This window comes from Oncorhynchus masou, chromosome 3 (assembly GCF_036934945.1).
Source record: "Oncorhynchus masou masou isolate Uvic2021 chromosome 3, UVic_Omas_1.1, whole genome shotgun sequence".
NCBI lineage: Eukaryota > Metazoa > Chordata > Actinopteri > Salmoniformes > Salmonidae > Oncorhynchus > Oncorhynchus masou.
In genome coordinates, this window is record NC_088214.1 from 26,106,794 (window position 1) to 26,125,680 (window position 18,887).

At 42.3% G+C, this 18,887-nt stretch overlaps 1 protein-coding gene across 1 annotated transcript; it reads right to left on the reverse strand.

The window, feature by feature from the left end:
* Positions 1 to 610: 610 nt before the first annotated feature.
* mcm6l (MCM6 minichromosome maintenance deficient 6, like) lies at positions 611 to 6,086 on the reverse strand. Its single transcript, XM_064927798.1, has 17 exons — positions 5,992 to 6,086; positions 5,761 to 5,907; positions 5,302 to 5,412; positions 4,953 to 5,202; positions 4,671 to 4,836; positions 4,370 to 4,518; positions 4,090 to 4,240; positions 3,864 to 4,005; positions 3,449 to 3,590; positions 3,225 to 3,332; positions 2,931 to 3,086; positions 2,677 to 2,805; positions 2,100 to 2,261; positions 1,700 to 1,868; positions 1,491 to 1,589; positions 871 to 1,007; positions 611 to 733 (listed from the first exon to the last, which is right to left on the reverse strand). Exons 1-17 carry the CDS (start codon positions 6,084 to 6,086, stop codon positions 611 to 613), a joined length of 2,436 nt encoding a protein of 811 aa, XP_064783870.1.
* Between the last annotated feature and the right edge of the window lie 12,801 nt (positions 6,087 to 18,887).

Consider the following 18,887-nt stretch of genomic DNA (forward strand, 5'->3'; position numbering starts at 1 on the left):
AAACATAACTTATTTAAAATAGTGTGTGTGCATCTAGGCTATGCTAAAGTCTATTCAATGTATTGCATCGTCGAGATGAAACGAGGGGGACAGTAGAATTATGCCTAAACACTGCATGAATGTCCCCAGAATTAGGGTCAATGGGTTCTTAATAAGACAAATCCTTCCTAAAAAAATATACAAAAATAATGTTATTCAGTGTGTAAATTATGTCATCAATAAGAAAACATTTTGTAGTAATACTTCTTTAGAACCAATTCATGACAAAAATGCTAATATTCTTGCATATAATAAAACCGCTGCCCTAAATGTCCCACTGACATGAGCATGAACCATTGGCCTGAACTCTGGGCCACCAGTACAATGATAGGGGAAAGTGCACCATTTAGTGAGCACCACGCACTGCAAAAAATATATTTATTGAAATGCATAGACATGAGCAGTATTCAATGTGTTCAATGTTTTTTTAGAGACAGTACATTGATAGTCAATAGCAACATGCCAGAAAAACAAGTTGACAGTAGGATACTGTAGCTGCAATCACAAATTCCTTACAGATAAGCCTGAGTTCAATTACTTCCACAATATCTATGGCTGAGGTGGACCCTACCTAATCTTCCAGGATGTAATTGGGGTTGACCACTAAGAAGGGGTCCTCTTCGATGACAGGTTCCTCTCCCTCGTCACCAACTTTCTTGAGCCCAGTCTTCGTTAACTCTATGATAATGTGGTCCTATAATGAACACAATACAGAGCATTTCACTCACCAATTTTACAAAACACTTTTGTTGTCAGATCAAAATCATAAAATGTTCCTCAAACAGTCAAATATTTTATGGTCTTTGGTGTGTCTTCCAATGCTTTACTTACATAATGGATTAGTCTGTGAAGCACTTTCTCTATAAGGTTCTTCTTGGCAACCAGCTCAGCTTCTGACTCCATCTCACTCTCCATTTCTTTCAGGTACCAGTTAATCAGCTCGCTCATCTTCAGTGAGGACTCATCAACTAAGAATTAAACATTTGTTAAACCTTGGAAAAACTAGTATCTTTTTGAATTCATGACATAAAAAAAACTTTGCAAAGTAACGTTTCAGTTTGTTAAAATGGTGAATCTGCAGTTGCTACATCTATTTTTTGACGTAATGATATACACACATTGATTCTTGAAGTTTATAACTTAGAAATGCCTCATGAGCTTAATTCCATGTCACCCCAAAAGAACCCAAAATATAAGCTTGTTTTACTCCAATATTTGTAATATATTGGAGTAGACAAACACTATATCCTCAAAACATTGTTAATCTATATTTTTTTCTATCTATATATAATTTCTTAATCTTGGTCGGCCAGTCCTTGCATCCAGAGCTATTTCTATGAATTCCGAGAATGGTTACATTTCTCCAGCCTCATCCCACAGCTTTTTACCAAAACAGTGGCAGGATGGCTTTGTTATTGTTTCAACTGTAGATGGCCCCTTTAAGCTCTTACTATCTTCCATCTTCTGCATGTGAAAAACAATGAGGTTGGAGACCCTTCTGTACTCAGCAAAGGTCATCTTGAGGGCAGGCTTGGCAGTGCTGGTCTTCTCTGGCCTGCCTGCCCCAAGCTCTGTGTCCATAGCCTCCTCTGCATGATTGCCATTAGTGCCCATCATGTCATTTTGATCTGGAGAGTGAGGTTGGCAATTTAATGTATACGGGTATCACTTTCAATAAATATATTATTGCACAAAGGTGAAAGTGACCGTTCCTTACCATTCATTTCCCCATCGTCTTGTTCCTGGTCGAAGTTGATATCTGGGGAGTCGACGCGGATGACAGACTTATTCAATAGCCGGAAGGCCTCCTTAACGTGTTTGGGATGCACCTTTAAATAAGTCAAAATAAAGGGTGAAAATGTGTTGTACAGTCAATTTAACTTCAGGTATCAGACAAGCTTATTCATTACATGAGCAAAATTGCTGAACCACCTCTTACACAAACAACCATAATTATTAGCTTTAACAAGTAATGAAGACAAAAATACAGTTTTATTCTACAATGTATAGGGGCCTATACATATGGGGATGTATACTTCAGTAGTAGGTGTCTGACCAACCTCATCTGAGCAGTAGAGCCTGGCCATGCCCTCAGATAGTCGGAGCATGCTCTCTAGCTGCCTGACGGTGATACGCCAGGCTGACTTGGTGCTGCCGCTGCTGTCCCGCTGACGCAGACGCTTGTACTGGTCCACCACAAACTCTTTTGCCTCTGCTGTGATCTGGGGTCAAAGTGCACCACACCAACGACAGGGAACAGAAAGCATGTTACGGTAGGTAGGTCTTACTGAAAGCTGCATCTGGGCGGCAGTGTAGCCTAGTGGTTAGAGTGTTGGACTAGTTTTTTTTATTTTTTTATTTCACCTTTATTTAACCAGGTAGGCTAGTTGAGAACAAGTTCTCATTTACAACTGCGACCTGGCCTAGTAACCGGAAGGTTGAAAGTTCAAACCCCCGAGCTGACAAATCTGTCGTTCTGCCCCTGAACAGGCAGTTAACCCACTGTTCCTAGGCTGTCATTGAAAATAAGAATTTGTTCTTAACAGACTTGCCTAGTTAAATAAAAGGTCAAATAAATAAATAAATACAAATCTAAGCAGCCCAACACGAGGAACACAAACATAGGGAAATTATAACCTTTGGTTTAAACTGCCGAGCAAACAGTATGTATCTCTGTATCTCATCAGTGGTGTAGACTCGCTCCACAGACTCCATGTTTCTAAAGTGCAGGTCTACGATACGCCTGGCTATGGCATAATCTGTCACCTAGACCACAAGACAAAGGTGAAAATGCAAAATGTGTCCAAGTTTCCAAAACATACATTTCCATTCAATATCGGCTTACTGTAGGAGTTGAAAAAGTTAGTGAAACCCTCCATTTTCTCTCTTACCTCATTGCACTCATCAATCAGAATGAAGAAGAGGTCAAATCTGGACATGATGGGTGCTGACATGTTGACGTTCTGTTTCAGAGACTTAGAGCGGTTGTATCTCCCGTCGATGGGGTTAGCAGCCGCCAGGATGGAGGTGCGAGCATTCAGAGTGGCCTGAACACAACACAGTCAAACAGCTCACAACTCAAACCACTGATACTCCCTCTGCACTGAGTAGTAATAAGTATTGCGGAATTATAATTATAAGAAATAAATTGTGTTCAGCTACAGCACTATTCCCACATAGCATACCTTCACACCAGCCTTAGTGATGGAGATGGTCTGCTGTTCCATGGCCTCGTGAATGGCTACCTGGTCTTTCAGGTCCATCTTGTCAAACTCATCAATGCAACAGACTCCCTGTGGATGTTGATAACAGGACAAAGTTAGATCAAAGTGCACAGTGCCCCCTAGAGGACATATGAACAAACTGAAACGCATAAGATGACTGTCCCTTACGAGAACACAATGCTTACGTTATCCGCCAACATGAGGGCCCCAGCCTCGATGACAAACTCATGGGACTCCTCATCTTTCACTACAGCTGCCGTCAACCCGGCCGCGCTGCTGGCTTTCCCACTGGTGTAGACTGCCCTGGGCGCAAAGTCCTCCACGTGTCTGAGGTAGGGCATACCACACACATCCATCAGAGTTAAACACCAACCTTTATACCCTCAAAACATCCACACCACTCCTGCTTCCATCATGTAGTAGGCTACATTGCTATGAGGAATAATGAGACCTCCAGAGACTAGCAACACAGGCTGTGCAACACTAGCAAACAACTCGAAATGCTTCTGTTAAAGCTTTTTATTTTTCAAACTGGTTTGAGCTCAATTTCAAATACAACATATGTAGGTTACACAAATAGGATAGTGCTTGGTGGTTTACTTTAGGAACTGGCTCTTGGAGGTACTGGGGTCCCCAACGATGCAAACATTAATATCCCCCCTCAGAGATGTGCCCTCCATGGTCGTCTTGCCAACACCGCCAAAGAGCATCAATAGGATTCCACGCTTGATCTCATTATTCCCTGAAATATTTTCTCAGGTTAGGCAGTGCATTTCAAAACAGATGTTTTAACAGTTTACATGACAACTCTATTCAATTTCCACACCATGGATAGTGGGGAAGAGGCTGGTGCAGAGGTTGTGGTAGAGGTTCTTGTCCTGACTCATCTCAAACACTTTCTCCCACTCCTGAACAGTCATCTGGTTCTTCACACTCTCTGCAGTCTGGTCTTCTTGTCGTAGATCTTTACCACCAAACTACACACAGGAACACAGTTCATGGTTTACAATACATAGTCTCTAGATCCATCTCCCTTGCTAGAGGCATCTTCCCATGTTAAATACATTTTAAATAAATCAAAATAAATGTTTAATTAATGGACAAACCTGAGGGTTAGTGGGGGCCACGTAGCAAGCTAGGAAGGCCAGTCTGTAGGACAGATCCCTGACACCTAGAGCCTTCAGTCCCTGGATCCCATCTGCATCAAAGCCCTGCCTCCCCCCAGTCACTCTGCTGCTGGTCTCTGCCCTGGTGCCTGCAGTGCATACATGGAGAAAGTACAGGGGAGAATGTTACTATTATGCACCATCGCAATGGTTTTTTATTCAGGGTCAGGTATGACTTTGACCCTCAGAAGGCCATCCTGTGTGTATGAAAAGGCATGGTGTGTGGAGGGAAGTTCCTCACCTGACACAGCCAGGGCAGCGACATCTGGTACGACGATCAGTGTGCCGGTGAAGTCACAGCGGTCCCCTGCCTGAGCCATCTCCACAGCCTCTGCCCTCAGGATCACCTCCACACTGCGGGGGATGGAGCCACGAGGCAGCTCCGCCTGGGTCTCCTGAATACGCACCTATATGAACACCCATGCATACACAATTAGAGCCCTGATATATCATGCTATGGTTTCCTTGTCTGCTGGAGGGTCAATCTGGCCTGGTGTACTCATGCAGTCCAACCTCTTCGTACCTTCTGAAAGTCCACAAAACGGGACTTGTTGGGGTCCAGCATGAAGTGACGTCGATTGGCACAGACTGGGTTCTTACAAATGTTGGGCAGGGTATATTTAAACTGCTGCTCAACATCTTTCATAACGGACTGGCATTCCAGACACAGGAAGGTACCACTGACCAGCTCAGGGTGCACTGGGTGTGTCCTCACCACCTGGCCACTGATACGCAGTAGGGACCCAATCCGGGCCGTGGAGAGCTCTCGGATCCTGTCAAGGGACAATACAATCAACTTAACACTTAAGGTAAGTAATAATGTCATTAAGTGTAATGTATTCAGAGATCTAGTTCAGTAGTTTGATCATTACTTTTGTCTTGATGGAAAGTCAGAGAAGGCCACATAGAACTCTTTGGCTACTGGCATGTTCCCATGATCTCTTGCAAAGTAACGCACTGCTCTGCATAGGAATGGGTATACCCTGGGGATGACAAAACATGGACAAGTAGCAGGTAGCCTAGTGGTTAGTGTTGGGCCTGCAACTGAAAGGGTCGCTGGTTCAAATAACTGAGCCAACAAGGTGAAAATTCTGTCAGTGCGCCCTTGACCAAGGCACTTAATTTTAATTTGCTCCATGGGCACACTACTATGAAAGATATTGTAAAACACCAAATTTCACTGTATCCATCTGGTGTGTGAAAATGAAACATCAAATGTATTCCCTTCGTGGATTGATTGGACAAAATTGAAATGTTTAGTAACTTGCTGGTTCAGTGGAGAATTAGAATGAGTTTTTTGGCCAGGCCTATCAAATTAGAATTTCAATTACCTGTAATACTCCTCCTGAATAGTGGTAGCTAGTTGCTGATTGAAGTGCTCAATGTTGGTGAAGTTTACAGTCAGTGTGTTTCTCTCTGGTCGAATGAGCTCCTCAGCATCAGGTTGATACAAAATCTCCCCGTTTGTGTCCTGAAACCTGTGTATAAAAGTGAGGGGTGAGTTTAAGCATTGATTATCACTCGTATTAAGCACTATTATTGGGCTCGTCCAAACAACTTACTCCTCCAAGAACTCAAGAAATAACTTCTGACATTTTTCTGAAAGGTCATCTTTTACTGAAACTCCTGCAGTGCTGGTCTCAGCTGCAGGCTCCATCCTGAAAAATTATGACAGTTCTATTGATGGAAGAGGGTGCTTCGTTTGCCAACCTCCCCTGCAAGCTGATGGAGAAACAATGCACACAGGTGTGCCATCGAGTATAATTGGTATTTAGCTCCGCCTACAACTGCACCTCTTGAGGAGAAAAAACTAAAGCTGCGTTCACACAGGCAGCCCAAATCTGATCTTTTTTTCACTAATTGATCTTTTCATATCAGATGTTTTTCAGAGCTGATCTGATTGGTCAAAAGACTAATTAGTTAAAGAAATATGAGAATTGGCCTGCCTGTCTAAAGCCTTGTTCACACTGGCAGATTGAAGTGACACAAATACTATTTTCCCATATGAAAAATTATATAATATAATAATAATTTACTCAATTTCTATAGAGCTGTTCATTACAGTGCTTGAAAAAGCAAAACAAACAAGAATCAAACAATACAGATATATGATCTGGAGTCGAGACCACGTTTTTCAGACAGTTAAAAGTTTTGAGCATTTCAAGCCACCAACAGAGAGTCAATACTGACAAATACATTATTTTAAAATGTACATGTATTTACATGTATGTAAATTACAGATATTTAAATGTATGTTTGAGCCTTGTGTACGATACCGTCAGAAACTATTCACAACCCTTGGCTTTTTCCACATTTTGTTGTGTTCCAGCCTGAATTGGATTACATTTAGATTTTGTGTCAATGGCCTACACACAATACCCCATGATGTCAAAGTGGAATTATGTTCAGAAATCTTTACAAATTAATTAAAAATGAAAAGCTGAAATGTCTTCAGTCAATAAGTATTCAACCCCTTTGTTATGGCTAAAAGTTCCTTAGTAAACATTTGCTTAACAAGTCATATAAGTGGACTCACTCTGTGTGCAATAGTGTTAAAACATGATTATTGAATGACTACGTCATCTCTGTACCCCTTGCATATGTAAGGTCCCTCACTCGAGCAGTGAATTTCAAACACAAATTCAACCACAAAGACCAGGGAGGTTTTGCAATGCCTTGGTAGATGGGTAAAAAAAATTAAAAAGCAGACATTGACTATCCCGAATGATGACTTTAAAACAGTTACAGGTTTAATGGTTGTGAGAGGAGAAAAGTGAGGATGGATCAACAACATTGTATAATGAACAAAAATATAAATGCAACAATTTCAAAGATTTATCTGAGTTACGGTTCATATTTAATTTTAATTTTTTTTATTTTACCTTTATTTTACTAGGCAAGTCAGTTAAGAACAAATTCTTATTTTCAATGACGGCCTAGGAACAGTGGGTTAACTGCCTGTTCAGGGGCAGAACGACAGATTTGTACCTTGTCAGCTCGGGGATTCGAACTTGCAACCTTTCGGTTACGAGTCCAATGCTCTAACCACTAGGCTACCCTAAGAAAACCAGTCAATTGAAATAAATTCCTTAGGCCCTAATCTGTGGATTTCACATTACTGGGAATACAGATACGCATCTGTTGGTCACAGATTCGTAAAGTATTCAGACCCCTTCACTTTTTCACATCTTTGTTACGTTACAACTGTTGTGACTTTACTTTCATTAATCTGATGACTGGTATTTATTTAATCCGCTAACTATGTTTAATTGTTACCTGATTAAATGAATCATGTTACAATAAACTCATTAGCAATTTGGGGCACCACGGAAGAGGTTGTTTAAAGAATTAAACTCTAAAGGTCTTTACCTATCACATCCATAAAACAGTCAAAGTATTAATCATTACCTCTTATCCTATTATTCCGAACAGTCGTAACCATCTTGGATCTGCAAAATCCCCAGTCTCACTCATAATTCAGTATTACACAAATCAGTTTAATTATTTATTTACTAGCTAACGAAATAATAACACAGAATACACACACACACTTACTACATGAGACAAAGGTCTCTAGCGGATTGACACAATATAGCATTTTACCCAACGACATAGAGAGAGACAGAAGAAGACACTTATTGTCGACATTCTATAACTATTCTCACATTAATCATATACTTTGCACACAAACCGTTTGGAAAAAGAAATCATGAATGTATATATGTGTGGTTGGCTTTGTCCGTCGTGTTGTCCTGAACAGAGCTACAGAGTTCACTCTTAAAACTAAATCACATGTGGTAAACCGTGGGGTGTTGGGTTGAGCGTGTAGAGATTGACAAAGAGACAGGGAGGTTTTAGTCCGCAAAAACAACTTTACTATGACAGACCCCCGCCACCATCCTTTTTCCTTTTCTTCCTACCTCCCATGCATGCCTCCCCGGGTCCCTCCTCCACAGTGCCTGGAAGAGAGGGCAGTGTCGACCGAGGAGAATGGACACGAGTAGGTTAGAAACAGCTCCCTCATGCATCTGGCACTCCCCCCTTGGGGTGGTTATCCTCACTGGCACCGTTGGGTACCTCTTTGTGTCCCTGTGTACACAGGACACTGTCACCTCCTTGTCCCCCGGTTCCTCCTTCCCCTCTCGCGTGAGCCACTGCGGGTGGGCCAGGATTACCAGGATCACCATGCTACCGGAGTCCAGCAGAGCGCTGGCGTCGATGCCATCAATTCGTACAGGAACCATTGGAGGGGCCGTCTCGGTGTGCTCCCAACAGGAGGTGAAGGAACTCGCCATCCGGGTTACCCCAGAGCTGGGGGATGTGGAGGGCACGGCCTCCTCCTGGCTGGGACAGCTCCACGCAAGGTGCCCCGGCTCACTGCACTCATAGCAGCGTCTCTGATCTGGGTCCAGCAGCCACCGACGTCATCGGTTTGTGTCACCCTCCCACTTCACAGCCTCGGCTGGTTCCGTCCGGGCCCCTGTCAGCCCCTCGCGTCTCTTTGTGTTGTTCGTCCCCCTCACTGCATCTCCTCTCTCTGCTCTACCCCTTTCAGCAGGTCCTGGGTGTTCTGGTGAATTTCCACAGTGGTCAGCAATTCCTCCAGGCACTGGGGGTTCTGCATGCTCACCATCTTCTTCATCTCGTATGGCAGGGCCTGAAGGTATTTATCCAGGACGAACTTGTCAAGCATCGGGAGAGATGTTACTTTCGTCAGTAGCCAGCCCTTGGTCAAGCGCACCAGGTCGCTCATCTGAGCATGGGGGGAAAGGTTGGGGTCAAAGGTCCAGTCGTGGACCAGTTGTGCACAGTGTGCAAGATTGAACCCATAACGGCTCAGGATCTCCCATTTGAGTCCCTCATAATTCGCGACCTGGTCAGCATTCAAATCAAAGTAGGCCTTCAGGGCCTTCCCAGAGAGGTAGGGTGCCAACAGGCTGGCCCACTTGGACTTGGGCCATCATTCTTTCCTCTCGAAGGTGTACAAATGCGACTCCATGTCATCTTCCTCCCTTAGCTGAACCAGGAACTGATTCGGGTCAGACTCCTGAGCCCCCCCAACCTTCAACTGGGCTACCTCCGCTACCAGTCTGCGGTTTTGTTGTTGCTGCTCTTCCAGTGCTTGCTACTGGAGAGCCTGTTGCTTCTGCTGGCTGAGGATAAACTGAGCCACCAACTCCTCCATGGTGATCTCCGTACGCTCGACCCCACGGTACCCAAAGCTACTGAGACGCCCGCATTCTCCACTATATGTGGTAAACCGTGGAGTGTTGGGTTGAGCTTGCAGATATTGACACAGAGACAGGGAGGTTTAAGTCTGCAAAAACAACTTTACTATGACAGAAAATAAACATAACAAAGAAAATCACTTAAGTTTGGCTCGGTCCTTCTTCTCTACGTTTGCTCGGTGTCGATCTCCCCCCATTCTCCTTTGCAGTGTGCCACAGTGCTCCTTTTAGTTGGCCTCCACAGCTGGTTGGCACTTTCCCCTAATTACCTCCATTTGGAGCTGCCGGGGTGCCCAGCTCCCTTATTCCCAGCAGAGAGAGCCAACGTTGCCTCATGTACCTCACGTACCATCCCCTGGGGTAGACCTCCTGGGATACCACACACATTACTATCTTAACAAAAATATTCTAATCATTTGTCATATTATATGCACAACATTTTGGGTGAAAACTTGACAGATAAAGGGGATTTACTTTTCAAGGGGATACTTTTCAAGTTACAGTATTTCCGTTATACAGTTTTTAATAACATCACAATATGAAAATCAATATTACATGTGTTTTTCATAGTTCCCCACTGACCTTTCTCCACATTGTTATGTTAGAAATATTGTTCCGTTATTCAGTTTTTGGATATTAAAGTCTAGTTACATTTATGATCGTGTGTGAGCTGTCAAGCCAGCAGTTCCCTCCTTACCCCTCTGTGGGTGGGAGAAGGTTTAGTTATTGTCAACCATTGCCAAGCTGATCTAAGCCATTTGATCCTCACAGGACAGTCATGACACAGCATTATTCTAAAATGGATTAAATTGTTTTTTCCCTCATCAATCTACACACAATACCCCATAATGACAAAGCAAAAGCAGGTTTTTATAAATGTATTACAAATAAACTGAAATATCACATTTACATATTCAGACCCTTTACTCAGTACTTTGTTGAAGAACCTTTGGCAGCGATTACAGCCTCAAGTCTTCCTGGGTATGATGCTACAAATTTGGCACACCTGTACCTGGGGAGTTTCTCCCATTCTTCTCTGCAGATCCTCTCAAGCTCAGTGAGGTTGGATGGGGAGCTGCACAGCTATTTTCAGGTCTCTCCAGAGATTTTTGATTAGATTCAAGTCCAGGCTCTGGCTGGGCCACTCAAGGACATTCAGAGACTTGCCCCAACGCCACTCATGCATTGTCTTGGCTGTGTGCTTTGGGTCTTTGTCCTGTTGGAAGGTGAACCTCACCCCAGTCTGAGGTCCTGAGCGCTCTGGAACAGGTTTTAATCAAGGATCTCTCTATACTTTGCTCCATTCATCTTTCCTTCGATCCTGACTAGTCTCCCAGTCCCTGCCACTGAAAAACATCCCCACAGCAGGATGTGGTTTCCTCCAGATGTGAAGCTTGGCATTCAGGCCAAATAATTAATTTATGGTTTTGTTAGACCAGAGAATCTTGTTTCTCATGGTCTAAGAGTCCTTTAGGTGCCTTTTGGAAAACTCCAAGTAGGCTGTGTTGTGTCTTTAATATGGATTAAATGATATGACATGGCATTTTATAAAATCAATTCTCTGTAATTAATATTACCTGATTCAACTAATCATGTAAATGTAATTAACTAGGAAGTCAGGGCACCACGGAAGAATGTTTATAGAGCTGTTATCTTCCGAACAAACTCTTAAAGACCTGGTAATCTTTTATATCAACAGCAGTCAAATTAATCGTCACCTTAATCGTCACATCATAATAATCACCTTATTCTCATCTGAACGACGTAAAATTCTTGGTTACCTTCACGTACCCTGGCTAACAAGTTGAATCAGCAATACAAATTTGGTTTAATTATTTATTTACTAAATACCTAAATAGTCACACATAATTACATATACACAGGATGGAACATTGATGACTAATTATGTCATAAAAGAAAATGTCCCTAGCGGACAAAACCGATATGACGGCTGGTTACACAAAGAAAGAGGTTTGGGTTTGAATGAAAGAGCGGGAAGACTGAGGAACAACAGGATTGGGTCTCTATCTGACCTTATAAAGCTATGCTATCGTAAATACAGAATCTTATGTATTATAAATAGCCCATTCGGAAAAGGAAAATGCAAGAAGTATATTTACTCTGAGCTGCGTTGCCCAGCAAAGCTCTCCCTTGTCCTTTGAAGAATATTTCTGGGCGGATACGTTGTAGTCTGTCGTCGTGTCATAGAACGGTTACATTGTAGTACTCTGTCGTCGTGTGGTAGAACGGATACGTTGTAGTACCCTATCATTCTGAAGAGATTGTCCGTTCTTTCCTAGGCCACGCACGTTTACAGCTGCTGATAACTCGACATCTAGGATGTATCACTTCTTTAGTGAATAAGAGTTCAACATTCATTCTAAGTTGCCATATTAAGCTCATGCTATATTCTGGCTGGTATAGTCAAAATTAATCCTTCCAGCGTGGCGATCGTCACCTCCATGTTGAAATTAGCCCTTTTAAACGTATGGACACCAGTCCTCACGTCGTCGGGAACACAATGTTAATTACGTAAGGTTGTAGTTGATATTAGCCCTTTTAAATGTATGGACATTAGTCCTCATGTCATCGGGAACACAGTGTTAACTTCGTAAGGTTGTAGTCATTCAACCATTCGCAACGCTGAGGTTCGCTCAGTCCACTGTGAATTGGGTCACGGGGGCTCTTATAGAAATGTAGAAAAGGGGTTGGTTCATCATTTCCAACCAATGCCTATTCACGTGGGTGTGGCCACTGAGTGAGCATATTTTACTTATGAAAACAATTCTCTCATTTTAAAAGATAACATTACTTTTCATTTTTTCACAAATAATTTCATATTTAAACATTTAAATTGCACAACAATTCCATGAGAATCTGATAACTAGAATGTGTAGACTTTCCAAGATACAATTTATGTCGTCCTATCATCAGTAATAATGTCTCCGACAACAACTGATCTGACATCATATTTTTTAAGTACTAACAGATACTTTCAACTGGTTGGATTATCAAAATATTACTCCGTTCCCAACCTTTTGATGTTACCATACTCTCTCTATGTTAACAAAGGGCTTTCCAAGAGTCCATTCTGTAGAGCAGAGAGAGAATAGGGAGAAAGGTATTTGTCATGACAGCTGTCATGTACCTTTTACTTAGTAGTGACTTCTGTCTGGCCACTCTACCATAAAGGCTTGCTTGATGGAGTGCTGCAGAGATGGTTGTCCCAGCAGCCAAGCAGGTGTCCACATACTTTTGGTTATTTTCATATCAACTCAATGATTAAACTTTTACATGCAAAACGTCACTTAGGGAACGTAACACCTCGATCACACCGGCAGTGTCAGTGGGTTTTGGTACACCAGAAGTACATTGATTTCTAATGGAACGCTGCGTTTGCATTGCTTTGCAGAAGCAGTTTCTGTGTGTTCTCTGTGGTGTATACATTTTATTTATCGAACGTATGCATCAAATTGTATACATAGACGACTTGACAGAAATGGTAGCAGAAGGTGAATTTTGAACTTTTGTTGCACATGCATCCAGATAATGTGTCGTACCCTTTTGTGCAATAACGTAATGCTGTAGGTGTGATCGAGGTGTGAAAGGCGCTGCATGTTCAATCCAATGTCCTGCATTGGCCGTGCAGCATTTATGGTGATATGGCTTCTGCAGAATTCAGGGCATTCATACTTCTTGTGCTTCGCTGAGCAGCGCAGAGCTGTCGTGAAGGAAGTTGTCAAGTAATTGAGTTTGTGTTTATACAGGACCTCCCGCCCTCACCTACTGTCATCCAACCTTGTCAATGGAGAGCCATACAGAGCCACCATCCCACCCTCAGCCTGGACTGTCTTCCCGACAATGCACACCTTAACAAAGAGGCAGTCCCTACCTTGTCAGGATGTTAAAGGATTGCCAGTCCACCTCACCCCACAGGAGCAACAGAACAGCCACCAACTCTCTGAGACATATCAAACACTCCTTTAGACCTGCATCTGGTGGTGGTCTATCCAGGTCCACCTCAAGACAGATCTACCAGACCAGGCCCGCCTTAGCACAGCTCAACTAGATCCGGCCAATCACAACACATCTCTACCAGACCTGGCCAATCACAGCACAGCTCACCCAGACACGGCCCATCACAGCACAACACAGCTCAACCAGATCCGGCCCATCACAACACATCTCTACCAGACCTGGCCAATCACAGCACAGCTCACCCAGACCTGGCCCATCACAACACAACACAGCTCAACCAGACCCAGCCCATCACAACACATCTCTACCAGACCCGGCCCATCACAGCACAGCTCTCTCAGACAAGGCCCACCTCAACTCAGCCCAGCTCTACACAGCACCGACCACTACATTGGGGTCTGGCAAAACACTGTTGAGGGTAGTGCACCACATGATGCAGTCCACCCCATGTATCATTCACATCATCAGCCCTCATATTCTGGGAGTTTAGAGCTTCACCAGCCACATTGCCCTCAACACCACTCTCCTCAAGTCCCCCCACAACCTCCCTCCCAGGCTAATTTTGGTTACTCTCCCTACTCCCATCCCCAGGACAGGCCTGGGACACTCCTTCCCCCTATGGTAGCCCCACCCTGCAACAGGAGCCACACCAAGGCCTCCTGTGCACACTCAGAAAGGAGCATTGGTAGCCATTCCGATCCCTTGCAGCAGCTCCACTCCCTTGGCAGGAGCTTCAGCTGGGTGGACAGAGCTCTGCCAACACTGCTCTCCCAGTTCCCGCCCCAGCCACTGCATCCAGCGACTTGAAGGAAGTCTGTCAAATGCTACTCTGCTCTCACGTGGTTGGCATGGACCTTGGCCAAGTCTCAGCTCACTCAACAAATAGCTGCAGATGACCCTATGCTCTTATGGGAATGAGCTGAATACCCCCTCTGACTTTAAATATTGTAGGGGGCTTGGGCTAATGCACATAAATGTGCGAAATCTGATTTAAAAATGGATACAATTGACATTCGGTAACAGGACTCATTCTGGTTCTCTCTGAAACATTGTTAAACGGTTCTGTATCTGATGAAGACATTGAAGTAAATTATTCTAATGAATTTAGATGTGACAGATTACAGAAAGGGGAGGAGTGGCCATACATGTAAAATCTAATTTGATGGTGTTCCAATCTTTAAATATTTCTGTTCGCAAGAAATTTGAGCTCCTGGTTGTAGATGTGTCCATAAACAACATTTTGGAAAACAGTAAATGCATGGAAGTGTACAAATTCCCCTTCTTCCCTGCCTAAGAAAGTTCTGTCTGACTCTGGCATCATAACAGAGAAGAATGGAATAAGTGCTGCTTTTAATCATCATTTTATCTTGGCAAGCGTTTTATTTGAGAGAAATGGTGCTTTAATTGACCCTGGTCAGTCAATCAAGGGCTCTTCATTCTGCCAGCCTCTAGCTGACTCAATGGTTAACCTGTCAACTTCCAGTGAATCTTTGTTTTCATTTCTACAATTTACTATCTGTGATGTGCTAGATGCCTTGCTTAATATGGATGTTAAAAAATCCACTGGGGCTGATACGCTTGATACATTTTTTGCTGCAGCTTTCTGCCCCCGATTGCTGAATCATTAACCCATATTTTTAACCTGACAATTATATCTGGTACTATCCCCAACATTTAGAAGGCGGCCCATGTACTCCATCTTCACGAAGGTGGTGACCCTTGTGACCTAAATAATTATAACCCTATTTCTAAACTTTCTTGTCTAGCTAAAATATTAGAATCCTTGATCAATTCTCAGCTAACCGCAGGGGTCGATTCTTTGTCCTGTACTTTTTACTGTTTACATTAACAATATTGACCAAAAACTGTAGTAGACACTTGCATGCCGATGATACTGTTGCGTATGCTATTGCCCCCATGGTTGACCAGGCTCTATCTGAACTTCAGTCTGCCTTCATTGTATTACAGAAAAACTTTATTGACCTGAAGTAAGTATTGAATGCAGTTAAAATTAAGTATATGTTGTTCTCTACAGCGTATAAAAATAACTTTGATGATTTAAGCATATGTACTTTAGATGGTATCCATGGTGTCCATTGATTGTGTCCCTGCTTACAAATATCTGGGCATCTGGATAGATGATAGGCAGTCTTTTAAAAAACATATTGATGAGTTAGTTAAGAAGCTGAGGTTAAAATGGGCTTCTTCTATAGAAATAGGTCCTGCCTCTCACTAAATAGTAGAAAACAGATTATTCAGTCTACGTTCCTATCGGTCCTAGACGATGGCGACTTCATCTATATGAATGCAGCTGCCACTTCATTAAACCGTTAGATGCAGGTTATCACAGCGCACTGCGCATTATTACGGGTGCCAGTTTCAGTACTCATCACTGCATTCTCTAGCAGAAAGTTGGTTGGCCCTCTGATGTCACGTAGTTTCATACATTGCTATGTTTTCATTTATATAGCCCTTATACAAAAACTGCCACTGTACCTAACATCTTTATTAAACTTTAGACATAGGAATTACCACACCCAGTCTCAGGGATGGTTAATTCTGGAAATTCCTTTGGTCTCTACTGAGTTAGGTAAATCACCTTATTTGAGGAACAATCTTCAAAAAGTTCTTAAATTTGATGGTTTGGTGCTTCTAGGGCAATTCAAAAGGCTGATAGAGGACCTTATTAGTGATTAATGTGTTTGTTTTTTCTGTTTTCATTTTGTATTTATATTGATGTGTGTTTGTTCTGCTATGTATGTCATTCAGGATTCATTTGTAATAAGGACCTTGATCTCTGTATGACTCCCTGATAAAATAAATAAATAAAAAGGTTAAAAATATTGGAGAGTCCGCAATGACATAACACCATCCATAAGGCGTCTCTGACCACATTTCGGATCAAGCATAAATTGGCTCTAATGCTAACACCTCGATCACAAGATCACACAGACAGGGTTATTGCTTTTTGGTACACCAGAAGTACATTCATTTCAAATGGAACGCTGTGTTTGCCTTGCAGCATTGGGTTACACCTCAATCACACCCACAGAGTTATTGCGCTTTGGTACACCTGAAGTACATTCCTTTCCAATGGAACACTCTGTTTGCCTGGCAGCATTGCAGCATTGAGTTGCAGAGGCAGTTCCAGTGCGTTCTGTGTGGCACACATGTTGGATTTATCGAATGTATGCATCTAACTGTATGGATAGAGTGCTTGACAGAAATGGTAGCAGAAGGTTAATGTTAAACTTTTGTTGCACACATATCCAGATGATGCTGCGTACTATTTGCGCAATGACATTGTCAGTGTGATTTAGGCATAAGGTACCAGAGGTAAATAGAGACTCAAAATTATAATCGGGTAAAGAAGGTTGTGAGGTGTGAGTGTGTATTTTACACATACTGTATATACAGTGCCTTGCGAAAGTATTCGGCCGCCTTGAACTTTGCGACCTTTTGCCACATTTCAGGCTTCACACAGTTACACACAGGTGGATTGTATTTATCATCATTAGTCATTTAGGTCAACATTGGATCATTCAGAGATCCTCACTGAACTTCTGGAGAGAGTTTGCTGCACTGAAAGTAAAGGGGCTGAATAATTTTGCACGCCCAATTATTCAGTTTTTGATTTGTTAAAAAGTTTGAAATATCCAATAAATGTTGTTCCACTTCATGATTGTGTCCCACTTGTTGTTGATTCTTCACAAAAAAATACAGTTTTATATCTTTATGTTTGAAGCCTGAAATGTGGCAAAAGGTCGCAAAGTTCAAGGGGGCCAAATACTTTTGCAAGGCACTGTATATATATAAGTACATATATTTGATTGAATTATATATTTGATAAATACATTTTCCTGATATATTAAAATGTTTCTATATATTTTTAAAATATATTCCAATATATAATTTTCCCGTATGGATTTGCATATCCGATTAGACTCTTATTTTTCCTGCAGTTTAAACAGCAAAAAAAGCACATGGAATCCGATTTCAAGCCACATTTCAAATGTAATTCCTGGCCATGCGACCCATGTCTGGCTACCTACTCTGTTGAAATTTAGACAAGAACATGTGGTAGCTAAATAGCGTGTTGATTGTTTACAAACAAGTTAGTGAATGTGCTAGAAAGCTATACAGCTACTTAGCTAGATAGTAGACTACTGTGGCTAGCCAAAAATGAATCAGATTGAAAGTTGGATCATCTTATCCTTTGAGGCTTTAAAAGTTTTCTTACACTATGATTTTGAACATTCAACGCAACTGGGAAACCTCAATGGCAGACATTGTTGTCTCCTTAGCTTGCTACACAGCATACCACCCTGCATACCACTGCTGGCTTGCTTCTGAAGCTAAGCAGGGTTGGTCCTGATCAGTTCCTGGATGGGAGACCAGATGTTGCTGGAAGTGGTGTTGGAGGGCCAGTACGAGGCACTCTTTCCTCTGGTCTAAAAAAATATCCCAATGCCCCAGGGCAGTGATTGATGTCAACAACCCTCATCAAATATTACAAAAAGGATTACAATAATGACATGTATCCACCAATCCAAAGAAAGGACAGGTGGGGGCTAGACAACCCGCCGTGGCTAACGACTCCCATTGTTAGGCCAGAGAGACATGTATCTTGTCAGTATATCCATAATCTTTGGTGATAGTAAGCACGAGCACCACCACTGCACACACACCCATATTTACTATGACAATAGAATAGCCATGTCAGCAAATGACTACTGTCTGAACACACAGAAATCTGATTTGGTCACTTGCCATTTGGATAGTTAGTATTCCAAAACAGGTTTGAAAATAAAAACTGATTTGAGCATTAAGACCTGTGTGAACAAGGCTTTAACGCCGCCAAACAGTCATCCAAATGTATGTTGAAATGGGTCTGCATTCATACAATAATTAAAAACGCAAAAAAAATAATAGCATTATGACAGGCTAATTTAAAATGTTTATTATTGAAATAGGCAAGAGAACCCCAAGATCCAATCTCATACATTTTCTGCCTGCATCCTGCCTACGATGTGACCGTTTTCAGTGATTTAGGCTGTGTTTAGACAGGCAGCTCAATTCTGATATTTTTTTTCTCTCTCAAAAATGTGTCTTTTGACAAATCAGAAAAAAAAGACCTGATGTGATTGGTCAAAATACCAATTAGTGGTAAAAAAAAAATCTGAATTGGGCTGCCTGTCTAAACACAGCCATTAAAGTACATTCTGATTAAAACTGATCATGGGAAAGTAGCA

Bases quoted from the DNA above. Each gene is read 5' to 3' on its own strand.
- mcm6l (XM_064927798.1), bottom strand. From the start codon at position 6,086: ATGGAGCCTGCAGCTGAGACCAGCACTGCAGGAGTTTCAGTAAAAGAT. The intron at 4,006-4,089 runs GTGTGGAAATTG...AAAATATTTCAG, and splicing joins CCTCTTCCCCACTATCCATG to GGAATAATGAGATCAAGCGT. The intron at 1,590-1,699 runs GTATACATTAAA...CAGGCAGGCCAG, and splicing joins ATTTATTGAAAGTGATACCC to AGAAGACCAGCACTGCCAAG.